General features: G+C 46.9%; 1 protein-coding gene across 4 annotated transcripts in view; it reads left to right on the top strand.

Moving 5' to 3' along the window:
- The window catches only part of FANCD2 (FA complementation group D2), a 319,297-nt gene that overhangs the window by 112,071 nt on the left and 189,572 nt on the right, over positions 1-17,654 (top strand). For all 4 annotated transcript variants that reach the window (XR_004537318.1, XM_033925761.1, XM_033925762.1 and 1 more), the window contains exons 15-16: positions 1,231-1,365; positions 8,169-8,300. Coding sequence is in view for 3 of the 4 variants with exons in the window: in XM_033925761.1 (XP_033781652.1) it covers positions 1,231-1,365; positions 8,169-8,300 (267 nt within the window). In the remaining variant the exon portion in view is untranslated. The remainder of the gene's footprint in view (positions 1-1,230; positions 1,366-8,168; positions 8,301-17,654) is intronic.

Below are 17,654 nucleotides of genomic sequence, written 5' to 3'. Positions count from 1 at the left end.
TTTTTGCTAGGTTTGTTTATTTATTTATTATTTTTCTTTATTTTACTGTACTAGCTTTTTCCTTTACATTTCTCTATATGTAACCAAATACTTCTTATAGGTTCAATAGTTAGATTGTGAGCCCATCAGGACAGAGGGAAATTAATTGTACCTGATTAGCTTTTCAATTTAATTGTTTTGTAAACACCACATTAAAATTAAGACATAGTTAAATACAAATGCAGCAAAATTATTTAGTTAATAGCAAGAAATAGATTTTTATGATGTTATCAAAGCATTACTAATCAGAGGTTGCCTCTGAAATGTGGCTTGCAATGAGCAGTTTTTGCTGCCAAAACATTCTCTCTTGTAATGAAAAATATTTATTTATTTTAAACATTTCTATATACCGTTTTAAACCAAAACAGTTTACAAAAATGTTACATACATAAAATTTTACAAATGAACACAGATGATCAAAACCTTCGGAAAATCAGCAAACAGGGAAAATCACTACTTAAAGAAACACATTTACAAACAATTAAGTTTTAAGTCGTTTTTTGAATATGCCCCTATCACCATATTTCTGTATTTGCCCAAAAAGAGAGTTCCACAATCTTACCCCTGTACAGCAAAAGGTCATTACATTGGTTTCTACATATTTTAGATTAACATTCACCTTCAGCAGCGCAGAATTTTCAGAGCGCGATGATTTTTTCGGTTGATAACTAGCTATCTTTTCTTAAAGAATTCAGGGATCGTACCGTATAAGAATTGATGACAAATCATCACTGCTTTATACTAAATGCAACTGGCAGCCAGTGTAACTGTCGAAGATAAGGTGTAATATGTTCATTTCTCGACATTTCTCTCTTGTAATGAAAAATATATTTTCATTGATAAGTCACTCAATTGATTTTTTCTCTTCTCAGTTAATGCCTTCTCATGAGAGTTTATATCAGGAGCAGTTAGAAGTATTTGTTTGTATTACTCCTGAAGGGATTATGAAAAGCGTGGCCATGTTGGCCTGTCAGAGACTGATGGTCCAGAAGAGGAAGACATTAACTTCAGTTTCCTCCACTGTAATGATCTTAAGTTTTTAAATCTTAAACTCATAAAGTTTAGTTAAAGCTTTCTGAAGACTAACATCTGTTTTCTTCAAGATAATAGATAACATAATTAAAAAAATTTATGTCTTGTTTTATCCTTTTAATGAGTGATAAAGAGCAAGGTTTTTTTTTTCTTTGACAGGTTCTTCGTGAGTACTTTCCCTCCATCATATCTCTGGCTCAAACCTTGCTGCGCTCTGCGGATCAAAGTGCTATGTCATTTGGGAGCCTAATGCATAAACACATGTTCACAGCATTTGATTCATACTGTCAACAGGTAGTATATCTAATGCAACTTCTAATGAATTCAGCAGCTCAATTGAAAATGAGTATTCCTACACTGGTTACCTGTTCAGCAGATAATTTGCTAAAAAGCTCTGTCAGTTCATCAAATATTGTACTCCTCTGCTCCTACTTGCTTTCAAAACTTATGGGAAGTCTATCAACCTGCAAGATGTTTGAGATCTGAGCGGGGGGGGGGATGTTGCTTGTCAGTTTAAAAGAAAATGGAATTCATTATGTAAAATCTAGGTATAATGAGATTATGCAAAGATTGTAGGTCTTTCAAGAATTGTTAACACAATTGTTTGTAGACGCCTTTCTCTAACTCTGTGGTTATTATTTGTTTTAGATTTGAATAATTCTGTATTAAGGAAATTTTGTGGGGGAGACTGACTTATTTGTTTACTGCATTTTACAATGTTTGTTTGTGTTTGAAATTGTGGCTGTAAATGTTTTTGTACATCGCTTAGATTTAAGGGATTCATAATTTTTTTTATTGAACTAATGATTATGCAGTCTAGAAATCCAACATAACATAACTAGGATCCTTGTTGGGACAATATGCTTGAATAAAGGATTTCTCATTGGTTGAACTGCCTTTTTTTGTGACTTGTAAGGCGAAGTTTTGCTCTTCTTTGCTGTGTTTTTCGGTTTGGTAGATCACCAGCCAAAATCTCTGTCTGATAGCAGTCCGCACACCTCTAGAGGTTCTGGGTGGTCTAATTTTTGTAATTATAGTCACTTTTGGAAGTACGCAGAAGGAATCTCATCTCGAGGATCAAGATAGGTCTTAGGTGAAGCTAGTCCTCTGGTCCTAATCTCTCTTCAACCTCCAAGAAGGTGCAAGGATGCCAGGGCTGAAGTCTTTTCTCTGATGATAGGAGGAATGCTCTTGGCGTATGTAGTGGAGCAGGTCTCTTCAGACCACTGGGTCTGGAGATCATTCAGGTAGGGTGCAAGCTTGAGATTGCCTATCCCCTAACCAACTAGTTTGTGAACTCGCTGGTGGGATGCCTGGGAAATTCATGCAGAGTCTTAGTGACAGTACCACCAGAAGAATTGGGCTTGGACAGATAACTCTATATACTTCATAGTGCTCAAGAAAGGCTCAGAGGATTGGATACCCATTTTGGATCTCACTCATGACAATGAATTCCCGAAGGTTCCTCGCTTTCACGTGTAAACTGTGCAGTCAGTTATTGCAGCGGTGACCCCCCGGGGGGGAATTTCTAGCTGCCCTAGACTTGACTGAAGCCTACCTGAATGTTCCCATATTTCCAGAACACAGGAGATTCCTGAGATTTCATATGCTGTAGAGACATTATCAATTCTCGGCGCTTTCCTTCGGGGTGACAACAGCACAAAGTGATGGTAGTGGTTAGAAGTACATCCATATCTGGACAACTGGCTGATCAGGGCTCTGTTATTGGAAGGGGGAACAAGCAGTGGCTCAAGTGGTTGAGGTCTTGCAAAGCTTGGGTTGGATAATGAATTTTCGAAAGAGCCAACTGGTTCCGTCCCATTCCCGGCAAATGTCTGAGTCTGTTTTCCAGAGGTAAGTAGACAGAAGCTTTGCTCTCAGATAGCAGATACGATGGCAAAGACAGTTTGTAATATCTGCGTGGTAATATCTCCAAGTTCTAAACTCCATGGCAGCCACTATAGACATGGTCCCTTGCTTCCAGAATGCATTATTGTCTCAATGGTCCCCACAGATTCCCTCTTGACTCAGATTTTGTCGTAGAATTCATCAGCAACATAAAGCATCCCTGTTAGCTTAAGTTGGAGCAAAAGCTTGTCCTTTGTCAGGGTGTGCCCGCACATCTTGTAATGACAAGATGAAATATGGGAGAGATGAGATATGATAGAGATTTTTAAATATCTCTGTGGTGTTAATGTACAGGAGGTGAGTCTTTTCCATAAGAAGGAAGGAGAGGGCATAGGATGAAGTTAAGAGGTGATAGGCTCAGAAGTAATGTTAGAAAAATACTTCTTTACAGAAAGAGTGGTAAATTCTCCCAATGGAATAGTCTCCCAATGGAAGCGGTGGAAATGAAGACTGTATCGGAACTAAAGATTGCTTGGGACAGGCATGTGGGTTTCTTAGGGAAAAGAGGAGATAGCGGGATGTTGTGGATGGGCCATTCTGCCCTTATCTGCTGTCATGCTTCTGTGTTTCAATTGACTCTCCAGTGGACTTCGGAGTCGTGCTGCAGTATGAGCTGGTGGCTCCATCCACAGTCGTTATTACTTTGTATGCCCCTCAGAATATCTTTGCAGGTGATTCTCACAATAGATTCCAGCCTGTTCAGCTGGGGAGGCCATTGCAACATGCCCAATGTAGATGTGGTAGCCTCCCAGAGAAAGTGGTCCATCAACAGACTGGAGCTTCAGGCCTTTCGATTGGTGTTAGAAAAGCTGAAAGAGACAGGCGTTCTGAGTCTTCTCAAACAGTGCTTCTGCGATGGTATGTCATTGGCCAAGAAGGCACCAAGAGTGTTCATTTGAGCCTGGATGCCCTCTTATTATTCCGTTGGAAAAGATATACCTACAGGCAAACTCAGTGGTGCATGTCCGGGAATGGACAATGTCCAGGTCAATTGCCGCAGCAGGTTGACTTAGACCCAAGAGAATGGACATTCTCGCCAGCAGCATTCCAGTCCATTGTTCTTTGATGGGGGTCAACCAACTTTCAGTATGCTGGCTACGGCAAGGAACAAGAAGGTGGGCTGTTTCTTCAGTCAAAGTTCCAAGTTTGGAAGCAAAGGCCTGGATGCTTTTGTCCAGCCGTGACTAAAGAATGATTTCTTGTACGTGTTTACTCCATGGCAGTTGATAGGGCGAATATGTAACAGGATAGCAAACCACGCAGGCTGGGTGGTTTTTTGTAGCATCAGATTGGCCATGCAGGCCATGATACGTGGACCTGGTATGTCTTCAGAAGGACAAAGCTCTGAGACTGCAGGTACAGTCCGATGTTCTATCTCGGGGCCCATATAAGATCCGGATCACTTTGGTCTTACGTCATGGCTCTTGAGCTTGTGGTGTTAGAGCACAAAGTTACTCAGAGGTAGTCATTGCTACTCTTCTCAGAGCCAAGAAGTCTGCAATGGTTTTCTGCTTATGCTAAGGCCTGGGAGAAGTTTCAACAATGGTGCTCAAAAGAAAAAGTGGAACCATTTAGTGCTCTGATGGTGGTGATGCTAGCTTTCCTCCAATCAGGTCTCAACAAAGGCCTCATGGTGCAAGTGGCGGGCATCTAGTGCATCAGAGCCTGTGGATGCACAGCACCCCTGGCTTCTCATCTAGATATATCCAAATTCCTAAAGGGGGCTGTAAGGCTCAGACCACTGGTAAGATGACTTTTTCTGTCATGGAATTTTAATGTGATTTTACATGCCTCAGTCAGGCCCCGTATGAGTCTATTCAGGAGAACATAATCTTACTGGGTCAGACCAATGGGCCATGAAGCCCAGTAGCCCGTTCTCACGTTGGCCAATCCAAGTCACTAGTACCTGGCCACAAAAACCCAAAGAGTAGCAACATTCCATGCTAGTGATCCAGGGCAAGCAGAGGCTTCCCCCATGTCTTAATAACAAATTGTGGACTTTTCCTCCAGGAATTTGTCCAGATATTTCTTAATACCAGCTACGCTATCTGCTTTTACCACAACCTCTGGCAAAGCGTTCCAGAGCTTCACTATTAAACTAACTAAACTAAACTAAACCTTAAGTTTATATACCGCGTCATCTCCACGGAAGTGGAGCTCTACACGGTTTACAGGAATTAAAAACAAAGAAAGGAACTCCAATGGAAGGAAGGAGGGCTTGGTAAACAAGAAGGAGAGAGGGGGAAGGAGGGGGTAGTTACATTTTGGAGAAAAGCCAGGTTTTCAGATGTTTTCTGAAGTGTTGGAGGGAGGTCGAACTCCGAAGATGGGCAGTAAAGCTGTTCCACAGCTCGGTGATCCTGAAGAGGAGGGATGTTCCAAGTTTTCCTGTATGGGAAATGCCATTTAGAGAAGGGAAGGATAGTTTGAATTTCTGAATGGATCTGGTGGAGTGAGTACTCGAGAGCCAAGATAGAGGAAAGAGGGGAGGAAGGATGCCATGAAGAGATTTGAAGGTAAGACAGGCGCATTTGTAGCGAATCCTGAGGAAGACTGGGAGCCAGTGAAGCTTAGACAGAAGCGGGGAGACATGGTCGAATTTGCCTTTTGCGAAGATTAGTTTAGCTGCGGTGTTCTGAATCCGCTGAAGTCTGATAAGACTTTTCTTTGTTAGGCTTAGGTAGATGGAGTTGCAGTAATCAAGTCTGGAAAGAATGATGGATTGGACAAGGACAGCGAAATGTTGTTGGTGGAAGCAGGATCTGACTTTCCTTAGCATATGAAGATTGAAAAAGCATTTTTTTACTAGGGAGTTGATGTGGTCGTTAAAGGACAATGTAGAGTCAATGATGATTCCCAGAACTTTGCTAGAGTGCTCAAGCTACAGATTGGTGCCAGAGGAAAGTGGGATGAGGGAGGGTAGCTGATCCAATTTGGGGCCAAGCCAAAGTAGTTTTGTTTTGGTCTCATTTAGTTTCATTTGAACGGTGAGAGCCCAGGATTGGAGATTTGTTATGCAAGTTGAGATGTTATCAGAGAGGTTGGTGAGGTTAGAGTCGGTTTCGAGAAGGCCAAGGATGTCGTCGGCGTAGGTGTAAAGTGTCTCTGAGGTGGATAGTTGAAGGAGTTTCAGGGAGGACATATAAACATTGAAAAGAATCGGGGATAGAGGTGAACCCTGGGGGACTCCGCAGAACGGTTTCCAAGGGGAGGATGAGGTACCATTCATGTTAACGAAGTAGGAGCGGGAACGTAAGAATTTTGAGAACCAATCTAAGACTCTGGAATTTATGCCAATTTCAGAAAGTTGGAGGATTAGTATGTCATGGTGGACAATGTCGAAAGCTGCAGAGAGGTCGAATTGAAGAAGGACAGCGAACTTGTTGCAGGAGTGAAGTTGTTGGACCTTTGAAATTAAAGAGGCTAAAAGAGATTCAGTGCTGTAGTTGGGTCTGAATCCATGTTGGTAGGGTAGGAGAATGGAGAATCTCTCAAGATAGGATGAGAGTTGGGTGGCTATGATGGATTCCAGCATTTTGGTCAGGAGAGGAATGTTAGCTATTGGGCGATAGCTGGAAGGAGTGGAGGGGTCCAGATCAGCTTTTTTCAAGAGAGGGGATAAGGAAATGTGTCCCATTTCTGTAGAAAATAGGCCTGAGAGCAGGGCGGAATTTAAGAGTTTGGTGAGAGATGAGATGGCCTGTGCTGGAATGGCCTGTGCTGAGATGGCCTGAGCCTATTCTCATAAGGCTTCTTTGTTGGATCTTACAGTACAATCAAGACCATTTTCCTCGTGGCCATTATATCAGTGAGACAAGTCTTGGAGCTGCAGGCTCTGTTGTGCAGAGAACTCTTCCTCAAGATCATGAAGGTGGGAGTTTCCTTGTGCATGGTCCCATCCTTTTTGCCAATGGTCGCTTTGGCATTTCATGTCAGTCAAGAGGTAATGTTGCCAGCGTTCCAGCCAATTGGGTCAAAAAAGAAGACAGCATTCTGAGAAAGCTGGAAGTGAGGAGAGTTCTCTTATGTTATCCAGAGGTCATGAATGAGTTCCATCTGTCAGACTATCTATTTGTGTTCACCAGTCAGGCTAGACGTAGTAGACCGGCATCTAAGGCAACAATTTCCAGATGGATATGAATGGCCATCTCGTCAGCATATATTGCCTGTGGCAAGCAGTTGTCGGTTTCCTTGAAAGTGCACTCCATAAGAAGCATAGCCTCTTCGTCACCAGAAGCTTGGGTGATTTTGACTAGGGAGATTTGTATGGTGGTGAACTGGTTCACTTTGCACACATTCTCCAAGTTCTACAGAGTAGACATGGCTACATGGGAGGACACTGTCTTTGGGTCCTCAGTATTGCGAGCAGGTGCAAGGATCCCACTCTGGGTTTTTGGGACTGCTTTATATATGTTCCTACAGTTCAGACTGACACTCTTATTGCACTAGAAAAAGAGATTAGGTTCTTATCTTGCTAATATCTTTTCTAATGGATAGGTGTGTCATTCTGGAGCCCCTCCCTGATAGTTATTTACTCCACCTGCCAACTGTCTCGATCAGGAAGTTCGATTTAAAACTGAGATTTTGATGTCCGACATCAAGGGTATGAATAATCTATTGTGATAACACATTGGGGGAATGTGTGAGCTTTATAAATGTTTCTGCTTTGTATTTTTATTTCATTGGCTCAATTAAAATGTTTTGCATGTTTCTTATACTTTCAGAGCAGAGTTTGGGGAGTCTCCCTGTACCCCTCCTTCTTAGGTGTTTCTATATAGGGCTGTCACCTGCTTTGGTATAAACTGAAGGGGGCAGCAGAACCCTGTGGAGGAGGAAGAAACCTGGAATGGATTCCTTCTACATAGCTTGCGAGCATAGGAAGCATACCCTACTGTCCAGAATGATACATCTATGAGTATCTACTGGAAAATATATTAGCAATGTAAGAACCTAGTCCTTTTTATATTATTTCCCTGACACCCTTTAAGCTATTTTTAAAAATGTCAATTTTTTAAATATATGGATTCATATTTTATATAGGTATTATATAGGATTGCACTACAGCAAGTTGTTTGTGGAAACCTGTCCTTCTCCAAGAAGCTTCTGATTGAAGGTTTCTAAGACAAGAGACAACAACTTGGCTAAGGTTACAAGAAGTGTTAGTTTTACTGTGCTTTCATCTTTTACAGGAAGTAGTGGCTGCCCTGGTAATGCATGTCTGTAGTGGTTATTCTGCAGAAGTTGATGTGTCTTTGGATGTGCTGATGGACCTGGTATCTCTACACCCAACTACAGTAGCCTTATATTCTGTGTTTGTCAAGGTATGATTGGTTGATCCGTAACTGAAATCAAAAGCAGTAAATAAGTATCTGATATTTAAAATGTTTTAACTGCACAGGAGAGTCTCTTGCCTGGTTAAACCCTGTTCAGTGACCCTGCACCTGATATTCTGCACTTAACCAGTTAGTGCTGCTGAATATGGCTGCTAACCAACCATATCATAACTGGTTAGGTTAGAGACAGGCCAGGAATGGGAGCACCTACCTAGCCAGTTAAAAACAATTTTCAGTCCGCTAACCAGCTAAGTAACTGCATAAAGTTAGGACAGCAAAAAGGCTGTCCTAACTCTATGCAGGTGAAACTGAAGAAGCTACCCTAAAGGTGACACATCTTTGTTAGGAAAGTATACAAAAGGAAAAGAAAGCCACTTTGGTTTTCAAATGCAGTAGCTGAAAAGGTGAGAGAAAAAAGGTTAGCTTTCATAAATTACAAGACGTCGCAGAAAGAGGAAGATGGTTAAAAATAAGTGGGAAAAGCTGTCAGAAAAGCAAAGATGCAAATGGAAGAAAAGATAGCTGATAAGGTGAAATTGGGGGACAAAGTGTTGTCCCAAGATATTTTTTCCAGCCGGGTGGCATGAAAAAGTAGCTGGGTGGGGTGAGACGGGGAAATTTGGTGGTTAGAATAGGGTCATTAAATCCAGTGGCGTACCTAGTGCTGATCATTTTTAACAGCCCTCTTCTCTATATAGAAAAAGTTATTCTTTAGCACTCTCCAGACCAGTAGAGGTTAACTTTACGAATGGGTATATATCTAGTCATGACCAGCAGGTGGAGACTGAAAACAAAACTTTGGGACAGTATATCCTAGCCCCTCCTCTCTATTTCCCTCAGTCTTCTTTCAGTCTCCAGCAGGTGTTGATGTGATCTGTACCCATCTCTCTTGGTAGGGCTGTTGGAATTTGTTTAGGGGGTTTATTGTCCCTGTTTTTAGCCGGACGGAGCTTGGGCGGACTCTGTTTGGGGGTTCGTCCGACCTCGGGGGTGTCAAACCCGGCGGGTCACGAGCGGGGTCCCTCCCCCCACTTCCTCCACCTCCCCACATTTTTTTAGAGGAGCCTCAGCAGTATCCCTTGCCCCCTAAATCAAGCAAGGCATATTGCTTCGAGAGCCTGTGGAGTCTGTTCTGTAAAAAAAAAAAAAATCCTGAGGTAGTGCTGGTCTGAAGGGTTGTTTCCCTTTAAGAAAACTGTATTTTACTGTATTTTTTCATGTAACCAGCACTTTTTTATAGCTAGGTCGCGTATGGAGCAATTGTGCCCTTCTCCGGGGGAGTAGGCCACAATTTTAGTCCAGCCGCGAGGCACTCGCGGCCGGCCTGAACTCGGCGGTTTGGGTCGGTGAGGTGGTGGAGCTCCGTCGGCAGCGGCTGCAGGCGCCCAGAGCTCCCCGCCGATGGTGCCTCGCGAGTCGGCTTGGAGCAGTGGGGAAGCCCGGTCTTCCACAACCGCCCACGGAGGGATTCCCCGAAGGATTCCCTCTCAGCTGATTTTTTGACAGCTGATGCCGGCTTGCCTGCTTTAGCGGCTGAGACTATTCAGGTTTCTCAGCCGCTTCAGGCTATGGAGGGAGCTTTTTTTGGCGGGAAAACCGCCATCTTCTCTGTCTGGCCCCTCCATTTTGTCTTCCACCTCAGGTGACCTTCCCCCTGTTTTGACTATGCAGGGGCAAGGTTCTGCTGGGTCCCCTGCTGTGGCAGGGAGTCCCTTGGGACCCTCGGGGGGTTTTTCTCCTGAATTTTTCTTTTCTTTATGCAGAGCCTATTTTCAGGCGGCTGGGGGTCCCGGTTGCGCCCAGGGGGTTTCGGGGGGTGGGTTTTCCTCCGCGCTCCCTGCGGCTTTGCCTCTTTCGTCTGGCGTGACGTCCCCTCCGCCGCCTCCCTTGTCCAAGCGTCCGCGGGTGTCGTGGGACGAGAATTTGTGGTCGGAGGAACGATTCGGTCTGGAGGAGGACCTGGACCCTTCTGAGGACTCTCTGGAGGGGACGGAAGCTGGCGGCGGGTTGTCGGATTTCCCGTTCTCCAGTGACGAGGCGTCCGTGGTGCGCCTTTTTCAGAAAGATGAGCTGCCTGACCTTATTCAACAGGTTTCTACGGTTTTGCGTTTTGAGGACGCGCCGCAGGAGACTCCGCGTGTGGGGGACCCCCTGTTACGGGGGATCCATTCCGTTTCCCGCTCTTTTCCTATGCATCAGGATATTCGGGATATTATTCTGGAGCAGTGGAAAACGCCGGAGGCGCCGTTTCGGCTGGCGCGCAGCATGGCTCGCCTGTATCCCATTCCTGAAGGGGATCGGGCTACGTTAGCTTCGCCAGTCGTGGATGCGGTGGTCTCGGCAATTTCCAAGCGGCATACCGTGCCTGTTGAGGGCGGTTCTGCCTTGCGGGACCCTGAGGAGCGCAAATTGGAGAGCATCCTTAAGCAAAATTTTCAGGTCTCTGCCTTTGGGGTCCAGGCGGCTATTTGTGGGGGACTGGTCGCTCGCGCCGTGTTTCGGTGGGCGGAGCGGGTCTTGGATCAGGAGGTTGCGAAGATTGAGATGGCGGCCTCATTCCTCTCAGATGCTCTATATGACTTGGTGCGGATATCGGCTAAGTCTATGGCTTTTGGCGTGGCCGCAAGGCGTGTGTTGTGGCTGCGCGCTTGGGCGGCGGATGCTGCGTCCAAAGCTAAGCTTACTAAATTTCCCTTTCGGGGGTCGTTTTTGTTTGGAGAGGACTTGGATAAGTTGATTCAGACTCTGTCGGACTCGAAAGTTCCCCGTCTGCCGGAGGACCGTGCCCGCTCGGCGTCTCGGGGGGGTGCGGCCCGGGGGCGTTTGCGGGATTTTCGCAAGTATCGCCCTGGGCGTGGGGCTGCTTCTTTCCAGTCTCCGGGATTTTCCCGGGGTCGGTTCTTCCAGCGCATGCAGCCCTTTCGGGGGGCCCGTCGGGGGGCAGGGAATCCCTCCGCCGGTTCCCCCGCTTCCCGTCCTGCACAATGACGCCTTGCCGGCGCCCCCTTTGGTTCCGGTGGGGGCTCGGCTGCGCGAATTTTTCCCCAAATGGGCCGAGATCACGTCCGATCAGTGGGTCCTGGAGGTGGTGCGGGACGGTTATGCCCTGGAGTTCGCCCGCTCTCTGCCGGATTTTTTCCTCGCTTCTCCGTGTCAGACTCCGGGGAAGACGCAGGCTTTTCGCCAGACCCTTCAGCGCTTGCTAGATCTCAGGGCAGTTGTTCCGGTGCCCCCCCCGGAGTGGGGCACGGGCAGGTACTCCATTTACTTTGTGGTGCCCAAAAAGGAGGGGACTTTTCGGCCCATCCTCGATTTAAAAGGGGTCAACAGGGCTCTCAAGATTCCCTCTTTCCGTATGGAAACTCTGCGGTCGGTCATTCTGGCGGTTCAGCCGGGGGAGTTTCTCACTTCTCTCGATCTGACGGAGGCCTACTTGCATGTTCCCATTCGGGCCTCTCATCAGCGTTTCCTGCGCTTTGCGATCTTGGGTCGGCACTTTCAGTTCTGTGCGCTTCCCTTTGGGCTGGCCACGGCTCCTCGGACGTTCACCAAGGTGATGGTGGTCGTCGCGGCAGCCTTGCGGTCGGAGGGTATCCTGGTACACCCCTACCTGGACGACTGGTTAATTCGGGCAAAGTCGTTGCAGGAAAGCTCCCGGGTTACTGCTCGGGTGGTGGAGTTTCTCCGGTCGCTGGGCTGGGTGGTCAACCTTTCCAAGAGTCGGTTGGTCCCGGCTCAGCGTCTGGAGTACCTAGGGGTGCTGTTCGACACCTCCTTGGGGAAGGTCTTCCTCCCAGAGGGCCGGGTGAGCAAATTGCAATCTCAGATTCGCCTGCTTTTGGCGTCCCGGTGTCCTCGGGCGCGAGATTTCCTCCAGGTCTTGGGGTCGATGGCGGCGTCCCTGGACGTGGTGAGGTGGGCGCGGGCCCACATGCGTCCTCTCCAGTATGCTCTGCTCCGGAGGTGGTCTCCCCAGAGGCACGGGATGGATGTTCCGGTTCCCCTGCGAGGCTTGGCGCGCTGCAGTCTGCGTTGGTGGCTCCAGACCCCTCACCTAGTTCAGGGGGTGGGTCTGGATCTCCCGCAGTGGACGGTGCTCCTGACGGATGCGAGTCTCCTGGGTTGGGGGGCTCAGTGTTTGGGTCACTCAGCTCAGGGCACCTGGTCCGCGGAGGAGGCCGCCTGGTCGATCAACGTGTTGGAGACCAGAGCGGTCCGTCTGGCGCTGTTGGCTTTCCACTCCCTGTTGCTGGGCAAGTCGGTCAGAGTGCTGTCGGACAATGCCACGGCGGTGGCTTATGTCAATCGTCAGGGGGGCACCAAGAGCACTCAGGTGGCGCAGGAGGCGGCTCTGCTCATGGTTTGGGCGGAATCCCATCTGCTGGACCTCTCGGCCTCTCATATAGCCGGGGTAGAAAATGTTCAGGCAGACTTCCTCAGTCGTCACTTCCTAGATCCAGGAGAGTGGTGTCTCGGCGCCGAGGCGTTTCAGTTGATAGTGCAGGCTTGGGGGCAGCCCCTGATGGACCTGATGGCCACAGGTGGCAACGCCAAAGTGCCCCGCTTCTTCAGTCGTCGCAGGGACGGTCTGGCCGAGGGTCTGGATGCTCTGGTCCAGCAGTGGCCAATGGAGGGGCTGTTGTATGTGTTCCCTCCTTGGCCGCTGGTGGGCAGGGTGCTTCTTCGCATTGTTCACCATCCGGGTTTGGTGGTGCTGGTGGCGCCGGATTGGCCTCGCCGTCCGTGGTATGCGGATCTGGTGAGGCACCTGGTAGCGGATCCTCTTCCTCTGCCTCTCTCGGACGACCTTCTGATGCAGGGTCCCATTCCCATGTTCGACCCGTCTCCCTTCTGTCTTACGGCGTGGCTCTTGAAAGGGGTCGCCTTAGCAAGAAGGGATATTCAGACAAGGTGATCTCTACACTGTTGGGGTCCCGGAGGCTTTCTACCTCTCGGGCTTATGTGCGGGTTTGGCGTCTCTTTGAGGAATGGTGTCGGGCGCGGGGAGTGACCTCTTTTCGCGCTTCTCTGCCTAACATTCTGGAGTTCTTGCAGGATGGCCTGGATAGAGGCCTGGCTTGGTCTTCTCTCCGGGTTCATCTTGCGGCCCTGTCGGCTTTTCGAGGGTTGGTGTCAGGTCAGCGTTTATCGGCTCTTCCTGATGTGATTCGGTTTTTGCGGGCGGCCAAGTTGCTTAGGCCTCCCCTACGACCCTCGGTTCCCTCTTGGGATCTTAATCTGGTTCTCTCTGTTTTGGTGCGTCCGCCTTTCGAGCCCTTGGACGACTGTTCTTTGAAGGACCTTACTTTGAAGGCGGTCTTTTTGGTGGCCATTACTTCTGCTAGGCGTGTTTCTGAGCTGCAGGCTTTCTCTTGTAGGGCTCCCTTCTTGGAGTTTTCTAGGGAGCGGGTCGTCTTGCGGCCTGTTCCTTCCTTTCTGCCGAAGGTTGTTTCTCCTTTTCATGTCAATCAATCGGTGGTTCTCCCGGTCTTGGGTGGTCGGGAGGGCTCTTCTGAGCAACGGCAGCTGCGCAAGTTGGATGTCGGTCGGGTCCTTCGCTCTTATGTGCAGCGGACCCAGGAATTCCGGAAGTCCGATCATCTCTTTGTCCTCCTGGCGGGTCCTCGTCGGGGAGCTGGCGCTTCTAAGGCTACTATTGCGCGCTGGATCAAGGAGACGATTGCTTCCGCTTATCTTCTGAAACAGCAGCCTGTTCCGGAGTTTCTCAAGGCTCATTCCACTCGGGGTCAGGCGGCTTCTTGGGCTGAGTCGTCGCTCGTGCCTCCAGTGGATATTTGTAAGGCTGCGGTTTGGTCCTCCTTGCATTCCTTTGTTCGTCATTATCGGGTTGATGTGCAGGCGCGTCGGGACGCGGTGTTCGGTGAGCGTGTACTGGTATCGGCCCTTCGGGGGTCCCGCCCGTGAGAGGGACTGCTTTGGTACGTCCCATTCGTAAAGTTAACCTGTACTGGTCTGGAGAGTGCTAAAGAAGGAGAAATTAGGTTCTTACCTGCTAATTTACTTTCTTTTAGCTTCTCCAGACCAGTAGAGGTCCCCACCCTGTCTGTTGTTGTTGTTGTTGGGGCTGTTGCGCGGGCAGTTTTTGGTTTTTGCTGCGGGTTCTAGTATTTTTCTAGGGCCGGGGAGAAGTGAAGAACAGCGGCTGTGGCTCGGCTGGCTTAGCTGGCGAGCTGTGGGGACATTCTTCCTTCGGGAATTTCTCCTCTGCATTTTCCAACAGCATTTTGGGTATGTTATTTGTTACTCCTTTTGGAGTATTGTTTTTTCTCTCTGTTGTTTTCCAGTTCTTGGTTCTGCTTGGCTATTCGGCAGACTGAGGGAAATAGAGAGGAGGGGCTAGGATATACTGTCCCAAAGTTTTGTTTTCAGTCTCCACCTGCTGGTCATGATTAGATATATACCCATTCGTAAAGTTAACCTCTACTGGTCTGGAGAAGCTAAAAGAAAGTAAATTAGCAGGTAAGAACCTAATTTCTCCTTTTTAGTCACACAACAAGGGTGCACCTAGGAAAAGGCAGCATCTTAAACACTGCAGTGAACACTAGAACACCAACACACACATTGTAAATCTAAACAATCCAGATCCTGCACAGTCAATTGATCCTGTACAGTCGATGCTAGCAGAAAACCATGGCCTTTTCATACATATAGAACACAGAAACACCTTCGCCCAATATGGAATAATCACAAACTAAAAATAGAAATACGTAGACAAAAGTTAAATTGAACCGCCAAGAAACCAGACTCTGCATACAATGCAACACCACAGAAACTGTGCAGAATATAAAGACAGTAGATGTACATTTGAAAAACCATTTTTCAAATTAACAAATAAAAATAAAACAAATAGCAAGAAATAAGAAAATACCATTTTATTGGACTAATCCATTTTTCAATTAGCTTTCAGAGGCCAAATCTTTCTTCAAGACAGTACAGTAGACTGCTGTTATGGTACCCTGTCCTGACCTGAGGAAATGGGTTTAGTCCAAAAAAAATTTGCCTTATTTCCATTTCCTATTTATAAACTTTTATCAATACAGTTACAATACTACTTGATTCTACGTAAGCAAACAAAAAATTTCTTTCTACCTTTTGTTGTTTCTGCTTTAATCATCTTCTCTTCCCTTTTTTCTTTCTATACAGCGTTTGTCCTCTCACCCTTCCATGCAACATCTGCCCTCTCTTTGCCCCTTCCACCTAGCCTCTGCCCTCTCTCTCTCTCTCTCTCTCTACCCTTTCCATCCAGTGTCTACCCTCTCTGTCCTCTCCATCCAGTGTCTACCCTCTCTCTCTCTTCCATACGGCATCTTCCCTCTTTTTATGTTCTTTAAGTAAACTGTATATCCTGTACCCTTTCTCTCCTTTGCACATGATTCATTTCAGCTTCACCACCTCTCCATTTTTTTTCTCTCCATCCCCTCCCCTGTGCTCTGGCATCTCTCTTCTCCTTTCCTTCCTTCCCACTCCATCCCATGGTCTGGCATCTTTATCTCCTTCCCTTCCCTCCCACCATGCCCTGGCATCTCTCTCCTCTCCTATCTCTCCCTCGCCCTCCTTGTTTTGGCACCTCCTCTTCTTTCTTTCCCTCTGGTCTGGCATTTGTCTCCTAAGTTTCCCTTCCCTCTCCCCATGTCCAGGCATCTCTCTCCTCCCATCTCCTCCCCCTCTACATTATCTGGTATCTCCTCTCCTTCCTTTCTCTCCCATCCTCCTTCCTTCCTTTCCCCTAGTCTGACATCTGTCTCTTCCCCCTCTCCCCCCTATATTCCTAACATTACTCATAAGAACATAAGAATAGCCTTACTGGGTCAGACCAAAGGTCCATCAACCCCAGTAAGCCCGTTCTCATGGTGGCCAATCCAGGCCACTAGTACCTGGCCAAAACCCAAGGAGTAGCAATATTCCATGCTACCGATCCAGGGCAAGCAGTGGATTCCCCCCATGTTTGTCTCAATAATAGACTATGGACTTTTCCTCCAGGAAATTGTTCAAACCTGTCTTAAAACCAGCTACGATATCTGCACTTACCACAACCTCTGGCAATGCTTTCCAGAGCTTAACTATTCTCTGAGTGAAAAAATATTTCCTCCTATTGCTTTTAAAAGTATTTCCCTGTAACTTCATCGAGTGTCACCTAGCCTTTGTAATTTTTGATGGAGTAAAAAATTGATCCACCTGTACCCGTTCTACTCCACTTAGGATTTTGTAGACTTCAATCATATCTCCCCTCAGCCGTCTCTTTTCCAAGCTGAAGAGCCCTAACCGTTTTAGTCTTTCCTCATACGAGAGGAGTTATATCCCCTTTATCATCTTGGTCGCTCTTCTTTGAACCTTTTCTAGCGCCACTATATCTTTCTTGATATAAGGAGACCAGAAATTTTATTAGTTGGATCATGTGTGTTTGGAGGCCCTAGAAAAAGAGGGAAGCAGTTTCAAAAGTGACAGTGGCTTTCTGGATTAAGGAAGCCATTGTGTTGGAGTATACCTTGCTTGGCTTTATTGATCCCTCATTCTACAAGGGGCAAGCAAACCCTTGGACAGAATATAGCCTTATTCTTCTGATGAACATTTGTAAAGTGACTAAATGGTCTTCATTGCCTGGATCTTCAGGCTTAATGGGATGTGGAGTTTGGAGGAAGGGAGTTGAGGGCCATTTATCTTGTTCCTGTCCACAGGGAATACTGCTTTGATACTTCCCACATGTTGGGAGTCTGGGACTAGTCTGGAGGGACACTAAAGAAAGTAAAATTAGATATTATGTGTTAATTTCCTTTCCTTTAGTCCTTCCATTGGTTGGTCTGTTAAAAGTTATTTCCTGGTTAATTGGGGTGTTAATGTTTGGAATTTGGTTTCTGTGGTTATTAATCTTGCTTTATTAGAAGAAAAATTGGTTGGATGAGGGGCTGCATAAGATACTTATAGGATTTCAATCTAGTGCTTCTCAGTCTCTATTTGCTGGTAGGCGTATATATGCTTACAAAGCTGGACTGGTCTGAAGAGCCTAAAGCAGTGGTTCCCAACGCTGTACTGGAGGACCACCAGGCAGTCAGGTTTTCAGGAAGCCCTGATGGATATGTATGGGGTAGATTTGCTAGTCTGTCACCTCCATTATATTTGAATCTGTCTCATGCGTATTCATTAGGGCTATCACAAAAACCCCGACTGGCTGGTGGTTCTCCAGGACAGGGTTGGGAACCACTGGCCTAAAGGAAAGAAAATTAACAGGTAAGATCTAATATCATTTTTAGAATGAGAAATATATATATTGTTCCCATGGTCATTCACGGTCGGTGGTTTGCGGTCCCACTCATTCGTGGTATT

This window comes from Geotrypetes seraphini, chromosome 17 (assembly GCF_902459505.1).
Source record: "Geotrypetes seraphini chromosome 17, aGeoSer1.1, whole genome shotgun sequence".
Taxonomy (NCBI): Eukaryota; Metazoa; Chordata; class Amphibia; order Gymnophiona; family Dermophiidae; genus Geotrypetes; species Geotrypetes seraphini.
Note: the sequence above shows the minus strand (reverse complement) of the source record. Positions and strands in the feature narration are given on the sequence as shown.